General features: G+C 51.1%; 2 protein-coding genes across 3 annotated transcripts; one reads left to right on the forward strand and one right to left on the reverse strand.

The window, feature by feature from the left end:
* The first annotated feature begins 6,493 nt into the window (after positions 1-6,493).
* Positions 6,494-19,660, forward strand: Ercc1 (ERCC excision repair 1, endonuclease non-catalytic subunit). 2 transcript variants are annotated; one of them, XM_041653624.1, is made up of 10 exons: positions 6,494-7,014; positions 7,384-7,495; positions 10,371-10,586; positions 12,473-12,576; positions 13,093-13,192; positions 15,372-15,448; positions 16,771-16,870; positions 17,844-17,915; positions 18,043-18,111; positions 19,545-19,660. In XM_041653624.1, the coding sequence occupies exons 2-10, from the start codon at positions 7,391-7,393 to the stop codon at positions 19,596-19,598; spliced, it is 897 nt and encodes a 298-aa protein (XP_041509558.1). In that variant the 5' UTR covers positions 6,494-7,014; positions 7,384-7,390; the 3' UTR covers positions 19,599-19,660. The 2 variants fall into 2 exon arrangements, with proteins under 2 accessions (XP_041509558.1, XP_041509557.1); XM_041653623.1 differs by having other exon boundaries at positions 6,497-6,986.
* Polr1g (RNA polymerase I subunit G) lies at positions 19,518-22,437 on the reverse strand. The gene is made up of 3 exons (XM_041653622.1): positions 22,396-22,437; positions 22,127-22,268; positions 19,518-21,044 (listed from the first exon to the last, which is right to left on the reverse strand). Exons 1-3 carry the CDS (start codon positions 22,415-22,417, stop codon positions 19,829-19,831), a joined length of 1,380 nt encoding a protein of 459 aa, XP_041509556.1. The 5' UTR covers positions 22,418-22,437; the 3' UTR covers positions 19,518-19,828.
* Between the last annotated feature and the right edge of the window lie 17 nt (positions 22,438-22,454).

A 22,454-nucleotide genomic window follows, 5' to 3' on the forward strand; every position in this document is an offset into this window, starting at 1 on the left:
CCACATGTGTGCTGTGGCATGCACGTGCCCCTCCGACCTCCACATGTGTGCTATGGCATGCCAGTGCCCGCTGCCTCCGTGAAGCCGTCCTCTGACCGCCACCTGTGTGCTGTGGCATGCATGTCCCGCTGCCTCCGGCCTCCACATGTGTGCTGTGGCATGTACATACCCCGCCTCCGGTCTCCATATGTGTGCTGTGGCAACCACGTGCCCGCTGCCTCCTAATACAAGTAAAATTGTCAAGAAACCCAACACTCAAGCCAAGTATGTTGGCTCCCACGTATGACCTCACCTTCTGGGAAACTGAGGCAGGTGTATTGCTGCTATTTTTTGAGAGGATTTAGTTTATTCCTGAACTAGCCTGGCCTATATAGGGAGCCTCTGCTGCGAACAAAACAAAACACAGCTACTCCTGATGGCCCATGCCAGTCACCCCGCTCAGGCTGTGAGGCAGAAGGGCAAGGGTTAAGGCCAGCCGGAGCTACAAAGGACCCTATCCTTAGTGAATGAATGGATGGCTGGATAAAATTAAATGCAAAAAGTCACCAGGACAGCAAGACTGCTGGCTCAGTTGGTAAAGACACTTATCACCAAGTCTGATGACTTGACCCCAATGTCCAGGACCCTCACGGTGGAAGGAAGGAAAAACATTTCTGAAAGTTGTTCTCTGACTTCCATATGAATACTGTATACATGTTCCCCTCCCAGAGAAATGTAAAAATCACAAACATCAGCTAATAATAATAATCTCAGAGGCAGTAGTGGCCTACTGTTATGAGTGACAGGAGACCACAGTCTTGTGGATTGCTCTGGTTCTAGTATCAGCCCTGGACCCGCTCAGCTGTGACTTTAACCCCTTTGAACCCCAGTTTATTCCTCTAAAGTCCCAGGCTGGGAGGAGGCTCAGTGGATAGAGAGCTGGACCAGCATTCTCGAAGCCCAGTCCCCACCCCCGGCACTATGCAACCAGATGTGGTGAGCATGCGCCAAGCCCTAGGTCCCAGTCCCAGTTCCCAGCACTGCACAACCAGGTATGATGAGCATGCTCGAAGCCCTGGGTCCCTGTCCCCAGCACTGCACAACCAGATGTGGTGAGCATGCGCCAAGCCCTGGGTCCCAGTCCCAGTCCCCAGCACTGCACAACCAGATGTGGTGAGCATGCGCCAAGCCCTGGGTCCCTGTCCCTGTCCCCAGCACTGCACAACCAGATGTGGTGAGCATGTGCCAAGCCCTGGGTCCCAGTCCCAGTCCCCAGCACTGCACAACCAGATGTGGTGAGCATGCTCGAAGCCCTGGGTCTCCTCCCAGTCCCAAGCACTGTGCAAACAGATGTGGTGGTTGAATATGTCTTCAGCCCTGGGGAAGTGGAGGCAGGGGAATCAGGAGTTGACAGTCATTTTCAGCTACATATTAAGTTTGAGGCTAGTCTGCTTTATGTTAGACACACTGGTGATAGAGAGAAAGAGGGCGAGGGAAGAATAGAGAGATAGAGGGAAAGAGAGAGATGGAGAGAGAAGCTGAGCTGGCAAAATGGCCCAGTGGCAAAGGTCTTTGCCATGCAAGCCAGGCAACCTGAGTTCTATCCCTGGAAGCTGTGTAAAGATGGAAAGAGAGAAATGACTCTACAAACTGGTTCTCTGTCCTCCATCCTTGTGTCAGTTACACACACACACACACACACACACACACACACACATGAATTTGAAAGAAAAAGAATTAAACAAATAAAAGGAAATTGGGCCAAGTGTACCTTTAGGCCCAGCACTTGGTAAGCAGGGGGCAGATGGATCTCTGTGAACTCAAGGCTAACTTGGGTTGCATAGTGAGTTCCAGGCTAGCTTGGACTACACAGAGAGACTCTGTCTCTAGATAAAGAAGAAAGAAAATGGATAAATACAAGGGACATGTAACAACTCATTAAAATAATAATAATAAACAAATTTCTTGCTAGCCTGTGCTGTACAGTTTAATAAAACATAGCATTCTTCAGAAGTCAGTAAGAAGGTGTCGCTGGTTTTGATGTTGTAACTTATTCATTTTTATTTTATGGGCACTGGTGTTGAGTCCTGTAGTGATACTTTATTTGTATTTTAATAAATAAAGTTTGCCTGAAGATCAGAGTGCAAAGCTAAGCCACTAGAGGATAGGGAGTGGTGGCACTCACCTTTAATCCCAGGACTGGGAGACCAAGGCAGAAGAATCTCTGTGAGTTCAAGGCTACCCTGGACAACACAGATCGATCCAGAAAAAGATCTGATGGTGGTGGCTCACATCTTTAATCCCAGTGTTTGGGACTCACACCTTAATACCAACACTAGGGAGGTGGAGACAGGAATGATACAGCTGGGCAGAGAGAGGAATCTAAAGGGGAGGAAACAGGAACTCACTGGAGTGAGGAGTCGGAGGATTCCTGGAGACAGGATCTCGCCCTTTCACTCTGAAGATTTGTTAGAGGTAAAAGGTCTCACTAGTGGTTGGCTATTTGCTTTTCTGATCTTCAGCTTGAACCCCAATATTTGTCTCTGAATTTTTATTATTCGTCCCCTGGAACTGGAGTTACAGACAGGTATGAGCTGTCGTGTGGGTGCTGAGAATTAGACCTGGGTCCTCTGGAAAAGTAACTAATGCTCTTAACCACGGAGCCATCTCTCCAGCCCATTTTTGATGTTTTTAACATGCTATAGACATAACTAAGGGCATAGTACTATTTACTTGTTTGCTTTCTTACTTAACTGTTTATTTTAAGACAGTTTCAGGTAGCCCAGCTGGCAGCAAGCTCCCTAACTATCCCTGGATAACCCGGGACTCCTGATCTTTCAGCCTCCACCCAGGTCTGAACCAGCGTGCAAGGTTTATGCAATGGTGGAGGATCGAACACAGAGCTGTTCTACAGCCATTGTTTTATTTTTATTAAGACAGAGCTCTGCTGAATAGCCCAGCTGGCCTCTAACTTTTTGTCCTCTGGCCTCAGACCCTGGAGGGCTAGCATATGGGTCTGGGCCTCCACACGGAGTTTAGTACTGTTAAATCCTTGCAAGTTGCCATCCAGCTGGGCTTCAGGGAGACATCACCCTTCTTCCTCACGTTTACCTCTGTGTCTGGTCTGCTGCGATTCCATCCAGGCTCCACTAAACTCAGGAAAAATACAATAAAGTCTCCCAAGTATAAGCACAACAATCATTTTGATGTCCTCACACCTTTCTTGGGCTCCCTACGGCCCCAATGCTGGGACCTGCATGACCTCGGGACCAGGTTGCCCAGGTTGCTTAGGTGTAGGCAGCACAGTGCCCACCGCCCCCATAAGCATCATTGCAGTGTGCCCCTCCTGGGCTGTGACGAAGCTCCTGGGGCTCCTGGGGCTGTAACGAGGCTCCTGGGCCATATTTGCCCATCACACCTGCTGCCAGAACAGAAAGTAAGCTGCTGTTGGATCCATTTTTTCCTCTTGCCAACACTTTTTAATCCATGCTAATCAGCTAAATGAAATCTATATTTATCTCTGTCTTGGCTACACTAAGCACAACTCATTTATCCCAGGCCAGTAGGTCACAGAGGGACGGCGCTCTAAAGTAAGTGTATGAGTTCTCAAGTCTTTGGAAGCAGGGACAAGCATTCTAGGCAGAGGGAATGTGCGGGAGGGAGGAGGCGGGGAATAATATAGGAGACACATTATGGAATAATGGCTGTGTGTGGTCAGTGTGTCCATACCTCCAACTCTAAAACATTTCAGTACTCTTTCTGGTGAGAAGCGGGTGTGCACACCTGGTTCAATTCCTTTGGTGGAAATTTTTTTTTGGTGGAAATCCTACCGCTAATCCAACTGCAGTGCCCCATGCTACAGACATCTTTTGCTGTGTATCTATCCATCCACCGCCTGTCCCAGCAGACACATTGGGATGGCCTAGTAAAAGAGATGTCCATGAAGGCGTGGGGTCGGGTCCGGTATGTTCCACTGTCCCCCATCCCGGGGCCTCCACTCCGGGCCGGGTGAGTCAGCCCCGGGCGGCTCCCACGTCATCCCGGCCGCTCTGCTCCACGCTATTTCGGGCTCCGGGCACTATAAATAGAGGTTCTCACAGCCTAGGCGAGCCGCCCCCCTCTATGCTCGGGCCCCCTGCGTCCCCAGCCCGCCGCGATCGCCGTCACCACAGCTAAGTTTAGAGGAGGGTGGGGACGTCGGCCTGGTCACTTTGTGTCTCCCCCCCGCATCTCCCCACCGGAACCTTTGAGGGTCTCCAGCTCTCCAGTTACATTTTGGTTCAAGCACACACCCCCACCCCCAATTCTCCATCCCTTCTGGAGTGCAGAGGGGATCCTAAGTTGATACAGGAGGAACAAGCTCAGGAGGAGAGCTGAACCCGGATGCTGAGTAAGGAAAGTGGGATCATTTGAACTCAAAGCACTAGGAGTGGGAGGCTCTGGATCTGGGCATGCAAGGTTTCAGTGCATAAATTGAACACACAGAAAGCAAACTTAGGGATGATGAAGAACTAAGAACAACTTTTCCCGCCCTTGACTAAGGCAAACGACTCAAAGTCACAGCCGTGGGCGGCCGGGACGCAGGTTGGCTGCAGGAAGGATGAGCATCGCCTTCTCGCTGGGTCCTGAGCATTCCGCGTGGTTCAGCCCAGCTCGCCGAGGAATCCTCTAGCGGGGCGCCGGCGACCCCTGGCGGTAGATCTGAGAGTTGCAGGCTCAAGGCTTGGGATTCTTTTTCCTCCGTGAAACTGAGTTAGGATTCTACACGCTCTGAGTTTTCATTTGGATTCAGAGACACGTAAACTGGTACTTCATTTTTTAAAAAAATGACATGGAATTCTATCTTGTTTTATGTGCATGAGGGTTTTGTGTGCCTGGTGCCTGTGGAGGTCCCCTGGAACGGGAGTTTGAGATGGTTGTGAGCCACCCTGTGGATGTCGGGAATCGAGTCCTAAGGAAGAATGAGCATCAGTGCTCTTAACCGATGAGCCATTTCTCCAGTCCCTGGTCCTTTTATGTATCCCTGGCTGATCCAGAAGTCACTGTTGTAGACCAGACTGGCCTTGCACACTTACAGAGATCTGCCTGTCTCTGCCTCTCGAGTGCTGGGATTGAAGGCGTGAACCGATACGTCAGTGTTGGGTTATTTTTTTCTCCCCAGGGTTTTGCTTTGTGTCATAGGTTGGACTGAAAGTCACTATGTAGCACAAGCCCTCAGCTTTCTCAGAGCTGGGTTTAAAGGTATGCTGATGGATGCCACCACACACTGCTGTTTTACTTCAGCAAATGATTCCAGGGAGAAACCAAGGAGCACAGTGGAAACTCGCCTTGCAAAAGCTGGGTTCCTGTGGCTTCTTCACACAACACACGGTTCAGGCGCGCCCTCTGGAGGCCAAGCTTGTGAAGGACGCTCTGATCGGTGGACGCTCAGCCCTTTTCCTTTCCTGTACTGGTAGGGCTACTTTTTCTTTTTCTTTCTTTCTTTCTTTCTTTCTTTTCTTTTCTTTTTTTTTGAGACAGGGTATCACTTTGTAACTCTGACTGTCCTGGAACTCACTCTGTAGACTAGGCTGGCCTCGAACTCAGAGATCAGCCTTCCTCTGCCTCCTGAGTGCTGGTATTAAAGATATGAACCACCTATTATCATGCCCAGCTATTAACTGTTAATATGTTCTGCTGTGTATCATATTTCCAAGGGCGTGGAAGTGTGGCTCAGTGGTAGGGCCCCTGCCTAAAATCCCACAGTGAGGGGCTGGGGTGTGACTCGGTGGTAGGGCCCCTGCCTAGAATCCCCCAGTGAGGGGCTGGAGTGTGGCTCAGTGGCTCACAGCATAACAAGGAAAACATTTAAAATATATAGCGGATTACATGTTATATAACCCTGAGGCATGTCCTTCCTTAATCCACCAAGACCAAAAGAAAGTGTAGGACATGTTGGGTAAATACACGCAAAACCAGAGAATTCCCAAAGCATGAACCGGGAGGAAACACTCTATGGAAGTGACTAACAGAACTGACACCCAAGCATCCCTCCACTAAATGGGCAGTAATAAGAAGATGCTCATCTCCTTTGCCTCCCCCTTTTTAATTTTACAAACTGCTGAATTGAATTGCTCATTTTGAAAAAAAATGGGCAAAGGATATGAGCCAACCTTTAAAAATGGGCAAAGGAAATGAGCAAGAACGTAGAACATATAAGACCATTAAATTCACAAAACGATGCCCTATTTCCTTAGCAATCCGAGAACCGCAAGTGGGAACAGGGTGAAATTCTCCTTTCAGGAAGTGAGTAATACTAAGTCATCCACCGGGCCCCAGGTCTGGGGCTCAGATGTCCCTTCCTTCAGGAAGCCCGTTCTGACACCCGGGCTGGGTCAGGTGCTCGCCCCAACCAGGTCTCACTGTCCTCTGGACTCTTCCATCCCGGCCCTGCCCACTCTAGGTAGTCCCTGCTGGGTGGGACCACGTCTGACTGTCCCACTGGACTGTAAGCCCCAGGGAAGGCACAGCTGTCGTTAGCAGCCGCTGCTTGGCACGCAGGTGGGGAATGGCTTAGCTGAGTGAGTCAGCGTGAGTGGGCTGAGGTTCAAACCAAGTCAGCCCACATGCAAAGGGAGGGCGTCCTTTGATACCTCGCCTCCTTTCTCTCTCTTCTTTTTTTTCCTTCCCCTCCCCCTCTCTCGTTTGATCTCTTCTTCACTGAACCCTGTCTGGAATCTGGGAGCACAGAAAGTGCTCAACAGGGCCTTGTAACAGAACCACATGGTTTCAAAGACTTAGGTACCACGACCCACGCCTCTCTCCGTCCCAAACTTCCACGGTCCTCCAGGACCATAGAGAGCAGAGCGAAGACAGCTCCTCTCCGCGCTACCTCCCCCAGGGAGCAGCGAGACGAGCAGAGGGCCAGAGCGGCCGGAAGTGAAGCCAGCCGGGGGTCGCGCTGGCCGCGCTGGCGGTGTGTCGACTCTATTCCCCTTGTGCTTTCTTGTGGGCCTCGGGAAGAGCAGGTGAGTTTGACAGCGCTGAGACCCAGAGGTAAGGCCGCGAGGGGCGAGGGGCACTGGGCGAGGGGCGGGGGCGGAGGGGAGGCTGAGGGCTGATGATTGGTAGAGGAAGAAGCCAATCATTGCCGAGGCTAAGACTAGGCCGAAACCGCGCGGGGCTAGCGCGTCCAGGTGTGCCTCTGGGGGCGGGGCCAACCAGCTCTGACCGACTTGGGGCGGGGCACTAGGTCGGTGGGGCGGGGCTAGAGGGTTCGTGGGCCAATCCGGAGTGGGAAGGCTGAGAGGGGCGGGCCCACGGGTTGGGCTTCAGGAACCTGGCAATCTTTTGGGGGGCACTGGTGTAAACGGAGTCCCCCTCTGGAAGATGGGATTGCCAACACTGATGTCCTACGCCTCCCAGGCCCCAGATGGACACTGGGAAGGACGAGGGAAGTCTGCCGCAGTCTTCGGGGCAGCCCACCAAGAAGAAGTTTGTTATCCCACTGGAGGAAGACGAGATCCCTCCTGCAGGGGTAAGGGCGAGGACTTGGGAGCTGCTGGGAGTAAAGGGGACAGTAAGGAATCCCTGGGATCACAGTGTGAGTTTAGCGAACTTTGAGGTTTGGGTTACTTTGGAAAAATAGCCTGCTGTCCTCTGAAAGCCTCCATTTTCCCTTCTGTAAAAGGGGATGACAGGGTGGTTAAAAGAGGGCTAGCCATTGGCCAGTGATGGTTTTTGTTTAGTTTTGGCCTTTGAGATTGGGTCCCATATTTCTTGGGCTATCCTTGTAATTTATATGTAGCTGAGGCTGGCCTTGAATCCTGATCCTCCCGTCTATCCCTTCCAAGTGCTGGGATTGCAGCAATGGGCCATCCTACTTTAAAATATATAATATATTAAATATATAATATATATAATTTTATTTATATGTGTGTAGAATGTGTGTAGATGTTTTGCCTGCACATATGTCTGAGTACTACATGCATGTAGGCCTGCAGAGGCCAGAGGGTGGCATTGGATCCCCTGGAACTGGAGAGATAGTGTTTTGGTGCTGAGAATGGAACCCGGGTTCTCTTGAAGAGCAGTCAGTGATCTGAACTGCTAAGCCATCTCTCCAGTCCCTGAACTGTTTCCTTATGGCGTGTGTATATGTATGGGTGTGTGCCATGGAGCACCTGTAACGGTCAGATAGATAGCTTGTGAGAGTCATGAAGTTTGGTGGCAAGCACCTTTATCCACCAAATCATCTTGCCAGCCTTTCTCCTCTCTCTCTCTCTCTCTCTCTCTCTCTCTCTCTGTCTCTCTCTCTCTCTCTCAGATTTATTTATTATGTATACATTGTTCTGTCTGTATGCTTGCTGGCCAGAAGAAGGCACTAGATCCCATTACAGATGGCTGTGAGCCGCCGTGTGGTTGCTGGGAATTGAACTCAGGACCTCTGGAAGAATAATCAGTGCTCTTAACCTCTGAGCCATCTCTCCAGCCCCATCTTTCTCTTTCTTTTAAAAGTTTTATTATGCATACAGTATTCTCCCTGCATGTATGCCTGCAGGCCAGAAGAAGACACTGTATCTCATTACAGATGGTTGTGAGCCACCATGTGGTTTCTGGGAATTGAACTCAGGTCCTCTGGAAGAGCAGCCAGTGCTCTTAATTGCTGAGCTATCTCTCCAGTGGCAACCCCCCCCCCCTTTTTTTTTTTTAAAGACAGAGCATTGCTATGTAGGCCTGGCTGGCCTAGGAGTTGCAGCAATCCTCCTGCCTCCATCTCCTAAGTGCTAGGGCATTACATGTGTGTTTCACCACAGTAATCTCTGCTACGTGTTTTGTATGACCAGTCTTCTGGATTGACAAGGTACGAATTTGAATCTTACATTTTTTTGTTATTTTGTTTTTATATTTTTTGTGTCTGTGTGTCAGGGTGTACTTGACATGGCACTTGTGTGGAGATCGGGGACAGCTTTTGGGGGTCAGCTCTTTCCTCCCACCACGTAGCCCTCGGGCATCAAGCTTAGGTTGTCAAGAGCTACTGTCTACTGAGCATCTCCCTGGCCCCCATCTGACATTTAAGAATCGAAAGCTGGAGAGATGCTCAGAGGTCAAGAGCACTGACTGCTCTTCCAGACCTGAGTTCGATTCCCAGCTACCACATGGTGGCTAACAGCCATCTGTAATAAGATCTGGTGCCCTCTTCTGACCTGCAGGGACGCATGCAGGCAGAACACTATGCACATAATAAATAAATCTTTTTTTAAAAAAAGAAAAGAATTGAAAGCTTTTATACTTTAAGAAAGGGAAATTGGGGTCCTGGACAATTGACCCAGCAGTTAAATGCACTGGCTGCTCTTGCAGAGGATGAAGGTTCAGTTCCCAGCACATGGCAGCTCGCAACCAGCTGTGACTCCAGTTCCAGGGATACATCACCCTCTTCTGAATGCTAAAGGCACCAGGAATGTACATGGTACACATATACACAAGCAGGCAAAACACTCAGTGTAGGGCCAGGTAGTGGTAGCACACGCTTTTAATCCCAGCACTCAGGAAGTAGAGGCAGGTGGGTCTCTGTGAGTTCAAAACCAACTTGGTCTACAGAACAAGTTCCAGGACAGCCAGGGCTACTCAGAGAAACCCTGTCTTGAAAGCAAAATAAAACATTTTTAAAGGAAATATGGAAGCTGGAGAGACGGTTCATCTGTTAAGGGTGCTTGCTGCTGCCGGGCGGTGGTGGCGCACGCCTTTAATCCCAGCACTCGGGAGGCAGAGGCAGGCGGATCTCTGTGAGTTCGAGACCAGCCTGGTCTACAGAGCTAGTTCCAGGACAGGCTCCAAAGCCACAGAGAAACCCTGTCTCGAAAAAAAAAAAAAAAAAAAAAAAAAAAAGGGTGCTTGCTGCTGTCTTAAGAAAAAAAAAAAAAAGAATTTTCTTCTCTCCCAGGAGACCCAAGTTTCGTTCATCCACCCATACCAGGCAGCCCACATGCCTGTAAGTGGCATACATAAATAAAAACAAGTCAATCTTAAGAAAGAAGAGAGGAGTCTCAGTCAGACAAGGTGATAAATACCAGGCAGGGGCAGTTCACACAGGAAGTGTTGCGGGGCTGCAGTCACAGCTCAGTTTATTTTTCTTTTAGACAGGGTCTCAGGTAGCCCAGGCTGGCCTTAAACTTCCCGAGTAAGTGAGTATGACTTGACTTCTGATCCTCTTGCCTCTGCTTCCCGTGCACTGGGATGGCATGGACACTACTCTGCCGGGCTCACTCGGAGTTCTGCACATGCGTAGGCACTCACTAAGCCAACGCCTCAGCCTCTTTTGAGTTCTTAACACATCTGGAAGAAGGGTGGGAGTCAGAGGAGGGAGGGGGTTCCAGTGTTCCTTTACAACCTCCACCTTTCCTTTCTCTCCACAGGTCAAGCCCTTATTCAGATCATCCCGGAACCCCAGCACTACAGCAAGCTCAGCCCAAGTAGCTCCTCAGACATACGCCCAGTATTCCATTGCCCAGCCTCCAGGAGGGGCTGGGGCCACAGGGCACACAGGCTCTGAACCTGTGAAGGGAGAGAACCCCAGCCAGACCCTGAAAACAGGAGCCAAATCCAATAGTATCCTGGTGAGCCCGCGGCAGGTGAGCAAGGAGATGGAGCTCTGGGGGTTCCTAGTGGGAAACCCTGTTGCAGGGGTTAGTGTGGGATCAGCGGATCAGTGGTCTGAGGTTCACACACTCTCTTCTCACGAGTACTGTGTGTTCATGCCTTCACTCATGCATTCACCACTTCGTTCCTTAATTCCTCCCTGCAGTCCTTCATTGTATGTAGGTTCCGCCATTCATGCATTTATTTATTCCTTTATGTGCATTAATTCCTATATGCATCCTGTTTCTTCATCGTTTATGTGAATATATGTGTGTGTATATATACATACATACATGCATACATATCCCTTCATTGATGAAGTCATCCGTTCCTTCATACAGATACCCCACCATTCATGCATTCACTGATGGCTTGTGGGTTGAGAGTGCCCCAGCCCTTCCTGCTAGGGCTGTCACACTCAGCTCCTGACCCCAGGTTTGTTCATTTAGTCAGTACCTATAGGGAGAGCACTCGATGAAATTCTGCCCAAGCACGAGGCCTGCCTGTTGATGTGGGTGCTGGGGACCCCCACGAAGGGCTGCATTTTACTGTTGTTGCCACTGTACCAAATGAGCCCCATAATTATTTATTTATTTAGAGAAAGGTTCTCACTATATAGCCTGGTTGGCCTGGAATTCACTATGTCACTATGTAGACCAGGCTGGCCTCAAACTCACAGAGACCCGCCTGCCTCTGCCTCCTGAGTGCTGGGATTAAAGGTGTGTGCCGCCACACCCAGTGGTGTGTGATAATGGAGGATTTTGATGTTTGTGGTACCTTCGATGAATTACTTCATTCATTCCTTTGTCCATGCATTAACTCTTCCATGCATTTAATGCCTGGGGTGTCATGGCATGGGAACATGGCCTGGAGCTTCCACACTCCTGCCCTCTGGGACTTACCATGCGCCTAGCTACAGGGACGCTCTTGAATCCGGTCCTTTTGGGTTGTTGTAGGTTTGGATTGGTGTCATCCCTAGCTATTGGTGAACACTCTGCCTTGAGCTCCTCCCTTCTGTGGAGGTGGGGGTGGGGCGGATAATCCCAACCCTGAATTCTGAGCTTGGGTCTCCTGTGTACCAGTATCTGTTCTGGACCAAACAGGAGGCACTATGAGTCACTGGGACAACACAAGGTGTTCCCATCCCTCAGGCATCCCACAGGGCTTAGGAAGTCCTAAGATACTATCTGTCACTCAGGAAATTCCAGTTGTCTTAAGAATCGGGGTCAGGGTGCATGCAGCAGAATCAAAGACTATCTTTGTGTCCTGTCCACAAGAGCTTCAGGAGGGCCAGGTCTGGAACCAGGGGGTCAGAGTCCAGGTGACCGCAACAGCCAGGTCACAGCTGTGACCCCGGCATGAGTTAGAGCTGGCTTTCCTGAACACTTTCAGCCCTGGGCTGTTGATTGCTGAGAATGTTGTCAGGGCAGCACAGGGGAAACTGCCTGCTTCCTTCGGGCACTGGGGAGCCATGGCGGAGCTTAGCTGATGCCTCTGATCATTTACAGGGTGGCCACGAGGTAGTGTGATGGTGACCTCGGCCAGAGAGGCGCTGTAATGCTGGAGGAAGGTGTTGGCAGGGTGCAGATTCCACCAGAGGAAGGGAAGGAGAGGTGCGGGACAGGTGTGGGGTTCTGGAAGCCGAGCCCTCTCTAGGAGGGGCAAGCATGCATGTTGTGAGGTTGCAGTGAGGGCTGGGATCCAGAAGAGAGCAAGACAGATTGATGCTGGGACTGAGCCTGAAGTGTGTGTCAGGGCCATGGGGAGGGCCTGAGGAGTGGGGGCTAACATGCAAATTCCAGGCTTTGGGGTGGGAGGTGGGGGACAGGCCAGTGCAAGGGTCACCCCATTAATGGCTTCTGACTGTCTCCCTTCGCAGAGGGGCAACCCTGTATTGAAGTTTGTGCGCAACGTTCCCTGGGAATTCAGCGAGGTGACCCCTGACTATGTGCTGGGCCAGAGCACCTGCGCCCTCTTCCTCAGGTGAGTTCTGGTGCTCTGAGGGTTAGAGTCCTGCCCACAGTTTTGTCATTTTGAGCCATTCTGTGGGGGAAACTGTGGTTCAGTGTTGTGGGCTCTGGGCCTTTGCATGCATGGCTGTGTTGAAGAAGGAGTTGTGGCCTTCTTCAGAGCAACAGTAGCTGGGCTAGACCCCAGGTTGTGAGAGAAGAGGGCTGGGGTCTGAACCCTGGGTCTGAAGAAGGGAGGCTGGATTTCTATATCTGAGGTAGAAGACCTGGGGTCTATTTTCCTGGGTCTGAGGGAGAAGGGCAGGGTCCTGACTTGAAGGAAGAAGCTGAGTGTTCAGCCTCCTAGAACACCATAGCCAGGCTGCCCTTTCCTGTCAAGACCCTTCCTTGAAGTCATCCCTGTTGGTTGACTTCCCTGGGCCCCTGGCAGTGTTGTCTCCCTTGCCGTGCATGCCAGTGAGGTGCATAAGGATGCCTGGTGCCTCAGGGACACTGAGACCCTCAACCTGTCCCTCCCTGTCTCCACCAGCCTCCGCTACCACAACCTCCATCCAGACTACATCCATGAACGGCTGCAGAGCCTGGGGAAGACCTTTGCCCTGCGTGTGCTGCTGGTCCAAGTGGACGTGGTAAGCAGGGCTTCCAGCTGGCCTCCTCCTTCCATGCAGCTGTTGCATGGAGTGAACACCTGGGCTGCTGAATCCCTGGTAACACAAAGCACCTAAAACCTCGACAAAGAATGGATTTTTATCTGAAGTTGCTACGGGTCTCCCGCAGAGCCTGCATGGGCTGGAAGGTGGGAAGGGAAGGTTGCTAGAACCATCCTTGCTGATGCATCCTTGCCATCCCATCTCTCTGGAGATTTAGGCAGGAGAATCAAGAGTTCCCCAGCCAGCCTGGGCTACAGAGTGGGACTTTGACCCCCCCCCCCAAAAAAAAGATAGGGTTCCTAGCTCAGCAGGAGAGCCACTACCTACAACCCCCCACACACATGAGGGACTGGGAGGGATGTAACTCAGTAGTAGAGCCCTCTTCCTAGAATCCCCAGTGAAGGGCTGGGAGTGTGGCTCAGTGGTAGAGCCCCTGCCTAGAATCCCCCAGTGAGGGGCTGGGGGTGTGGCTCAGTGGTAGAGCCCCTGCCTAGAATCCCCCAGTGAGGGGCTGGGGGTGTGGCTCAGTGGTAGAGCCCCTGCCTAGCATGCACTAAGTTACAGTATTATAAGAGGAAAGCTTGCCCCATGCCTCTTCACCTAGTTCTTGGCCTTTACCTAAATATCTCTTAGATCTTGTTTCTCATCAATAGCCTGTCATGTCAGATCCACAGTTCTTCCCTGCTTGCAGACCTAGAAACCATTCCTTCCTTCTTTCCTTCTTTCCTTCCTTTTTTTTTTTGGAGACAGGGTTTCTCTGTCTCACAGATCCGCTTGCCACTGCCTCCTGAGTGCAGGGATTAAAGGTGTTACCATCTCCCAGCTCATTCTGTTTTTATTTTATTTTATTTAAATCTGATACAAAACTAATTTTTAATTTTTTTATTTAAAATTTTTAATATCTTGCATACTAGCCCCAGTTCCACCTCCCTCTCTCCCTCCCCCAGGCTGGCCTTGAACTCATGGCAGCCTCCTGAGTGCTAGCATTAGAAGCTTAAGCCAGTGTGCTCACCTCTCCGGCCTTCAGTCTTTTTTTATTTTTATTTTTGTATTGATTTTTACTGAGCTCTACATTTTTCTCTGCTCCCCTCCCTGCCTCTCTCCTCCCCTTCAATCCTCTCCCAAGGTCTCCATGCTCCCAATTTACTCAGGAGATCTTGTCTTTTTCTACTTCCCATGTAGATTAGATCTATATAAGTCTCTCTTAGTGTCCTCATTGTTGTCAAAGTTCTCTGGGATTGTGGTTTGTAGGCTGGCTTTCTTTGCTTTATGTTTAAAAACCACTTATGAGTGAATACATGTGATAATTGTCTTTCTGTGTCTGGGTTACCTCACTCAAAATGATGTTTTCTAGCTCCATTCATTTTCCTGCAAAATTCAAGATGTCGTTTTGTTTTTTTTTTTTTCTGCTGTGTAGTACTCCATTGTGTAAATGTACCACATTTTCCTTATCCATTCTTTGGTCGAGGGGCATTTAGGTTGTTTCCAGGTTCTGGCTATGACAAACAAAGCTGCTATGAACATAGCTGAGCACATGTCCTTGTGGTATGATTGAGCAGCCTTCAATCTTAACCCTCCTTTCATAATAACCACTGACGGGTCACCGTGCATGGATCTCAGGTCGGCCTCTTCTTGCTCACTCTTCCTAGCTCCCTAGACCCTGCTTTCTCCTCCCTTCCATGGCGAGTGAGAGCCAGTGAGACGTGACCTCCACTCGGCTTCCTAGGCTCCTGTCTAAGCTGCTTTATTAGATATTGTTTTAAAGAATTTGAGAAGTATTTTTTACATTTATTAATTTGTGTGTGCGTATGTGTGGACACACACATTCAAAAGTCAGAGGCAACTTTTAGTGGGTTGATTCTCTCCCCTCTTGTGATCTTGGGCCTGAAGACAGGCACCAAGGGTGGAGACGCCCAGGAAGCCCTGCACATCCACTGTGATTGGTTGATTGATTGAGTCAGGGCTCCTCACTGAGACCTGGAAGCACAGCATTGAGATTAGCATACCACCACACCCAGCTTTTGGTCCATGCCAGGGCCTGAGCTTGGGCCCTTGTGACTTTACTGGCTGTGCCTCTCCCTGGCTCAGCTATAGGATTCTTATGCTGTAAATCCCTTCGGTCTCCCAGGTCTCCACTTCTGCCTTTCTTCTCTTCCAGAAAGACCCTCAGCAGGCCCTGAAGCAGCTGGCTAAGATGTGCATTTTAGCAGACTGCACCCTGGTCCTGGCCTGGAGGTAAGACACAGACCCCGCTTTCCCCATCCATCCACCGTGCCAGCCCATCCAGCCTGAATAGGTGGTGGCTAAGCCAGGCATGGTGGCATAAGCCGAGTTCAAGGGCAGTCTGGGCTAATGAGACCCAGGGTCTCCCACCTCCCCTCCGTGGGTGCCTGGTGCGGGCACTGCCCCTCTCAGAGCCTCAACACTCTCATGTGTAAGATGGTATCTTCTCTAGTTTTTTGTTTTGTTTTGTTTTTCCCAGATGGTTTCTCTGTGTAACAGCCCTGGCTGTCCTGGAACTCCCTCTGTAGATAAGATTGGCCTTGAACTCACAGAGATCTACCTGCCTCTGCCTCTGCCTCCTAAGTGCTGGGATTAAAGGTGTGCACCACCACCATCCTGCAAGTTTTTTTTGTAGAGTTATAAGCACCAAGGCAGGTGACAGACCAGCCTTGTCCAGGTTAGACCAAATGACTGAAGGGGTCTGTGTCTAGTGCTTCTGGTTTGTTGTTTCCCAGAGTCTCCATAGCCAAGGCTATCCTAGAACACTGCAGTCTGCCTGCCTCAGCCTCCCGAGTGCCACCAAACCTGGCTCACCAACAAAACTACAAGCAGATAGTCCATTTCAGGAAGAAAAATAAGCACCCCTTCCTCACACCACAAGTGAAATTAAACCCTGGTAAATTAATAGCTTTCAACTTAGAAAGAGACACTCAGGGTTTGCAAGACCCGGGGCTGGCTTCGTTGACAGCTTCCCGGCAATGCAGGAAGCTCCAGGTTCTGTTGCTGCACTGAATAAACCTGTCGTAGAGACTCACGCCTGTAATTCCAGCGCTTGGGAAGTGGAGGCAGGAGGATCAGAAGGCAGTGCAATCTTTAGCTAAGTAAGCCGTTCAAACCCAGCTTGGGATACGTGAGACCCTGTCCCAGAAAGAAAAGAAATCTTAGCCTGGGTATGGCGATGGATATCTGTAATCCTAGTGTCAGGCTGAGACAGGAGGATCACTTCAAAGTCAGGCAGGAATACATAGTAAGACCCTGTGGTGGTGGAGGTAACACAGGAAAAAGGGAAATGGGGTGTGGCTCAGTGGTAGAGCCCCTGCCTAGGATCCCCCAGTGATGGGAGGGGGTGTGGCTCAGCCGCAGAGGTTAGCTGTGCAGTCTCCTGAGCTCCATCCAGCCCTAGCCTGACTGTGTGAGAACCTACCCTTCAGGGCTCACTGCTGATGACAGGAGTTGGGGCTGGGATTGGCCTAGTTTCTGGAATTGTTAGCAGTCCTATGAAGGAAAATCTGAATGACAGCTCTCACCCTGGCTGACCTGTGTCCTGTACCCAGCGCGGAGGAAGCAGGGCGGTACCTGGAGACCTACAAGGCGTATGAGCAGAAGCCTGCTGACCTCCTCATGGAGAAGCTGGAGCAGAACTTCCTGTCCCGGGTGAGACTGCCTCCCTTGTCCTTCTGCACCCCTGACCTGGGGTGGCTTGTTCCTTTGCAAGCAAGTCCATTCACACTGCTGCCCTCCTTCCCCGTCTAGCCCTCCTCAGCATCTACCGGTCCGGAGGGTCTTTTAAGCACAAACTAGACCTTGTGCCCTTAGTTCTGACCTCCTAGCCTGCCCTTGGCATCTACTATCCCATTCCCTCTGCTAGAATCCACGTGTCCTATGCCAGCTCTGATGCCTCCTCCTCCAGGAAGCCCTCCTTCATCCTCTCAGCCTAGTTGCCCAGTGTCATGACCCTGCTGTGACTGCACCACCACCTGGCACTCAGTGGCCACTTGAATGTTATTGTGTAATCAGTTGGTGATTTCCATTGCTAATGAGGGACACTGCGTCCATGTCTTTCTGGGTGTCCTCCTGGGGAGTGACCCGGCCCCAGGGCCTTGTGTCCACAGCTGCACCTACACTCCCCACACTGGACACATTGGCTCCACAGTCATGTTTGAGCCCTGGGGAAGGAGCTGACCTTATCCTAAGGGAAGCAGAGGGAGAGGAGAGACTCACCCAACAGGGAGCCAGTGTCACCTGGCCCTGCCCACTCAGCCATGCTAAAATCCAGGCAGTGGTGGCGCACACCTTTAATCCCAGCACAGAGGAGGCAGAGGTAGGTGGATCTCCATGAGTTCAGGCCAGCCTGGTCTAACTGTAGGGCAGTCGGGTACATCAGGAGACCCTGTCTCAAAGGTGAGTTACCCAGGGTGGGGCCTCTGGGAGGGAGACGTGTTCTTAATCACTGGCCATCTCTCTAGTCCCCGTTTTGTTCTGGAGGCAGAGGCAGTATCTCCCTATGCCCACAAGGCCTGAAAATGGCTGTGGACCAGGCTGCCCTCAAACTTTCGGGACTCCTCCTGCCCCTGCAGTCTAAGCAGTACTCCCAGGCCCAAGAAAACATCCTGTCTTTTTCCTCTAGGCTACGGAGTGTCTGACCACTGTGAAGTCAGTCAACAAGACCGACAGCCAGACCCTCCTGGCTACATTTGGAGTAAGAGGCCCCCTGGCGTCCGCTTCTCACTTCCCCATACTCCCACACCTCCCTGGGGACATCCTGGGCAGCAGGGACAAGCTGTTGTAGAGCACATGGCCCCTGATTCCTTGATTTCACCTTTCAGTCCCTTGAACAGCTCTTCACTGCCTCACGGGAAGATCTAGCCTTGTGCCCAGGCCTGGGCCCCCAGAAGGTGAGAACTCGGGGCGGCTGCTACAGAGATTGGGGTGGGGATAGGCCCCAAATTAAGGAACCTTAGTCTCTGAAGCGGTATGAAATCAGAGGTTCTCAACCTGGCAGCACGTCCCTTTCACAGGGGTCACCTAAGACCATCAGAAACAGATATTTCCATTACGATTCATAACAGTAGCAAAGTTACAGTTATAAAGTAGCAATGAAAATAATTTTATGGTTGGGGGTCACAACATGAGGAACTGTATGAAAGGGTTGCAGCATTAGGAAGTTGAGAACCACCGTTATTAAGTGGTGGTTGTTTTCAGACAGGGTCTTAAGAGTTCTAGCTGGCCTGAATCTTGCTATAGACCAGGCTGGGTCTGAACTCAGCTCCACCGGTTTCTCCCTGCTGAGATCACAGGCATGAGCCACCATGCTTGGTTTAAAAGGCTCTGTAGGAGTTTTCTGGGGGGCTGAGAATGTAGCTGAGTTGGTAGAGTGCCATCGTGGCACACACAAAGCCCTGACTGATCCCAGCACTGCGTAAACTGAGCGTGGTAGGCACTTGGATAATGCAGGAGGATCCGAGGTTCAAAGTCATCCTTGGCTAAATAGCTAGCCGGGCCAGCCTAGGATTTTTTATTCTTATTTATTTTTCGAGACAAGGTTTTGCTGTTGCTTTGGAGCCTACCCTCTTATAGACTAGGCTGGCTTCAAACTCACAGAGATCTTCCTATCTCTGCCTCCTGAGTTCTGGGATTAAAGGTGTGTGCCACCACCTCCCAGCTCAGCCTAGGACTCTTATTTTTTTTTAAATATTTATTTATTTATTATGTATACAATATTCTGTTTGTGTGCATGCCTGCAGGCCAGAAGAGGGCACCAGACCTCATTACAGATGGTTGTGAGCCACCATGTGGTTGCTGGGAATTGAACTCAGGACCTTTAGAAGAACAGGCAATGCTCTTAACCTCTGAGTCATCTCTCCAGCCCCTCAGCCTAGGACTCTTGACACCGTGTTTCAAATTGTATTTGTTTGTTTGCTTCTTTTACTTGTTTTTTTGAGACTTTCTCAAGTAGCTCAAATTGAGGTTGGCCTTGTACTTCTGATCTCTGGCCTCAGCCTTCTAAGTGTTGAGATCCTTATCCTGCCAGCCTCCTGACTTATTCTAGTTATTACTTATTCCAAACAGGGTTTCTCTGCATAGCCCAGGCTGTACTGGAACTCACTCTGTAGACCCTTCAGAGTGCGGGATTAAAGATGTGGCCACCACAAATGGATGAGTTTTATGGTTATAAATGGGCCACTTACAAAGAGTGGAGAGACCAGCCTCCTGGGCAGTCTCAAGCAGAGCCCAGTCCTGCAAAGCCCCTCCAACCTAGGAGGAAAGAGCAACAACCACAGTCTAAGCAGACAGCCTTTAATGACAAGCTTTTCTCCCCTGCCCTTAGGCTCGCAGGCTCTTTGACGTCCTCCATGAACCCTTCCTCAAAGTGCCCCGGTGACCCGCTGCCACTGAGGCTCCAGTGTCGCAATAAAGCGTTTTCCAGGCCCAGGCTCTTGCTGGATGTGCTGACGTGTTTGCTTGAGGGGGGGGACACCTGCAGTTGGTTTCTGACAACCTTCCTGGGCCACCTCAGCTCTGTCAGTTCCTCAGTTTCCCCAGGATGGTAGTAGGGCCCTTCTGCTTTTTCTTCTGTCCCATGGGAGACATCTCTCAGTGGGGAACAGTGTCTTACACCCCACTTTCCTGATGCTTCTTCTTCTTCTTCTTCTTCTTTGTGGATCCTTGAATTGCTCTAGCCTCAGGTTCCTCGGATTCTCTTGGGTCAGCCATCTCAAACGGGGGATCTATCACCTGTCCTTTCTCTTTCTTCTTGCTGGGTGCTGGAGCCACCTGGGGCTCAAAGTTAGCTGCAAGCACAGCTTCTGACACCTCTGCCTCCAAGGACAGCATCTCACCCAGCCACTTTTCCTTTTTCTTCTTCTTGGTCTTCTTGGGAGACACAGGAGCTGCCTCAGCCTGAAGCCCATGTTCGGAAAGTTCAGGCTCTGTGGTCACTCTGGGGAGCCCCATATCTGACTCCATCACCAAATTCTGCCTCTTTTCTTTTCTCCTCTTCTTTGTGGGGGACAGTGGGATGGCTTCCTCCTGGGGTTCCACAGTGATCTGTGGCTGAGAGCCAGCCACGATGGCCTCCACTGCTTCCATCCCCTCAGCCTCCTTCTGCCTCTTTCTCTTCTTGGTGGGGGACAGGATGGTCCCATCAGGAGGCTCTGTTTCCACCACAGATTCCATGTGTTCCAGCTCCTCTTTTGGCTGGAACATCTCTGCTCCCGTGGACTTGCTCTTCCTCTTCTTGCTGCTGCTGCTGGCAGATGGGAATGGCAGTCCCATGGGCTCCGCCATCTCTGCCGTGGACTCTACTGTCTCAGCCTCCAACATCTCTACCTTGCCCACCTGATGCTTCTTTTTCTTCTTCTTCCTCATTTCTAGGCCACTCGAGGCTGTGTCCACCTCCATGGCCCCATGCCCGTTGACTGCCTCTTGAATATCTGAGGCCTCTGCAACCTTCCTCTTCTTTTTCCTCTTCCCTGAAGAGGGTGACCTCAGAGGCATGATTGACCCCAGCCCTGTGACCGGAGGGCTGCCTCCAAAGGCAGAGAACCGAGGCCGCAGGCCGGCAGGGATCTGAGGTGGAAGGCTTGTGGGAATGGGCTGCAGGGGGACCCGAGAGATAAGATATTCTTGAAGACCCTCCATGATCCTTATGCTCCCATGGGGGGCCGGGGCGCAAGTGAGTCTTCCTCCTGCCTCTGTTGACGATGCCAGCAAGGTGGTTTCTCCAGCCTGAGGGCTGCTGGTAAGGACCCGGTATCGGCACCTCTTGCCATCCAGTTTGCCCTTAACAGTCTTCGAGCCAGAGAGAGGCACACGCCGCCCATTGAGGCTGAGGAAAGAAAGGGAGAAGGCAGAGGCTGGCTAGATCCTTTGCAAAGTGGGAGGCCAGGGCTAGAAGCAGCTTTTTCTGGGCTAGGGTGCAGCTCAGTGCTAGAGCCCTGAGTTTTGTTTTAACTAACTTCTGTTGTGTGGGGTTTGTGTGAGGCCTAGAACTCCTGATCAGCCTGGATCACCTCCTAGGTACTGCAAATAGACATGTGCCACCGCTTCTGGCTTGCTTGCTTCACAGGGTTTCTCTGTGTAGCCCTGACTGTCCCGGAACTCACTCTGTAGACCAGGCTGGCGGGGAACTCAGAGATCCACCAGCCTTTGCCTCCCAAGTGCTGCACGTCACGACCCAGCTCCTGGCTGTTTCTTGAGACAGACTCTCTGTGTGTGAGGGTAGCTTGGTACTCCTTAGCTCATGCTGGTGTGAAGCCTACCATTTTCCTGCCTCAGTCTCCTGAGTGCTGAGATTAAACCTAATCCCCATCATTAATGGCTAAGTAATGTTTAGGGCAGGCAGGCGAGGGACAAGGCTCAGACATGGAGTATGTGCCTAGCATGAATGGGCCCTGGATTTGATAACCGGCACTATATAAAACTGTACATGGTAGTTGTACTTGGGAGGTAGAAGCAGAAAGATCCAAGTTTAAATACTACATAGGATGTTAAGATTCTCCAAAACAAAGCCAGGCGGTGGTGGTGGCCTGCGCACGCCTTTAATCCCAGCACTCAGGAGGCAGGTGATTTGAGGGCCAGCCTGGTCTACAAGAGCTAGTTCCAGGACAGCAGGATAGACTCCAAAGCTACAGAGAAACCCTCTCTTGAAAAACAAAACAAACAAACAAAAGATTCTCCAAAACAAAAGACTATGTGACACCCACTTGTAGTTCCAAAACTCAAGAAACTGAGGCTAGACAATGCTGGGACTTGGAAACCAGCCTGGGCTAGACAGAATAAGGCTGCTTCTCCGGGTTGTCAGAAAGGCTGTCTACAGTTCTAGGTTCACGGTGTGGGGTGGGTTCAGCTTCCAGGGTGTGGGTGTGTGTGTGGGTACTCCTAGCAGGTTGGGTGGGAGCCACCACTCACCACTGTGGGGCGAAGTCTGCAGGGGCTTGGATAAGCCACACTTCTGTATCTGGAAACGTCAGCGCCTCCAAGGAGAAACGAGGGGTATCCGAGTCTGGAGATACTGCTGTAAAATTGGGGGGGCAGGAGAACCGAGTAGCGCCTGTGATAAAAACGGGGTGTAGGGCTCCTTTTGACACTGCCAACCTCTCAAGGTGCCCGTAGGCCCCTTCCCTCCTGGAGCCTCCCTCCCAGTCCCTTCTGCACCAGGACCCTCCCGCTCCACTCACCAGAGGCCGGGGTGCCCGCCATCCCAACTAGCTGCGCTGAACGCTGCCTACCACGTGGA

Source organism: Microtus oregoni, unplaced genomic scaffold (genome assembly GCF_018167655.1).
Source record: "Microtus oregoni isolate MIOR12 unplaced genomic scaffold, Mior012 000006F_ref0000085, whole genome shotgun sequence".
Lineage (NCBI taxonomy): Eukaryota > Metazoa > Chordata > Mammalia > Rodentia > Cricetidae > Microtus > Microtus oregoni.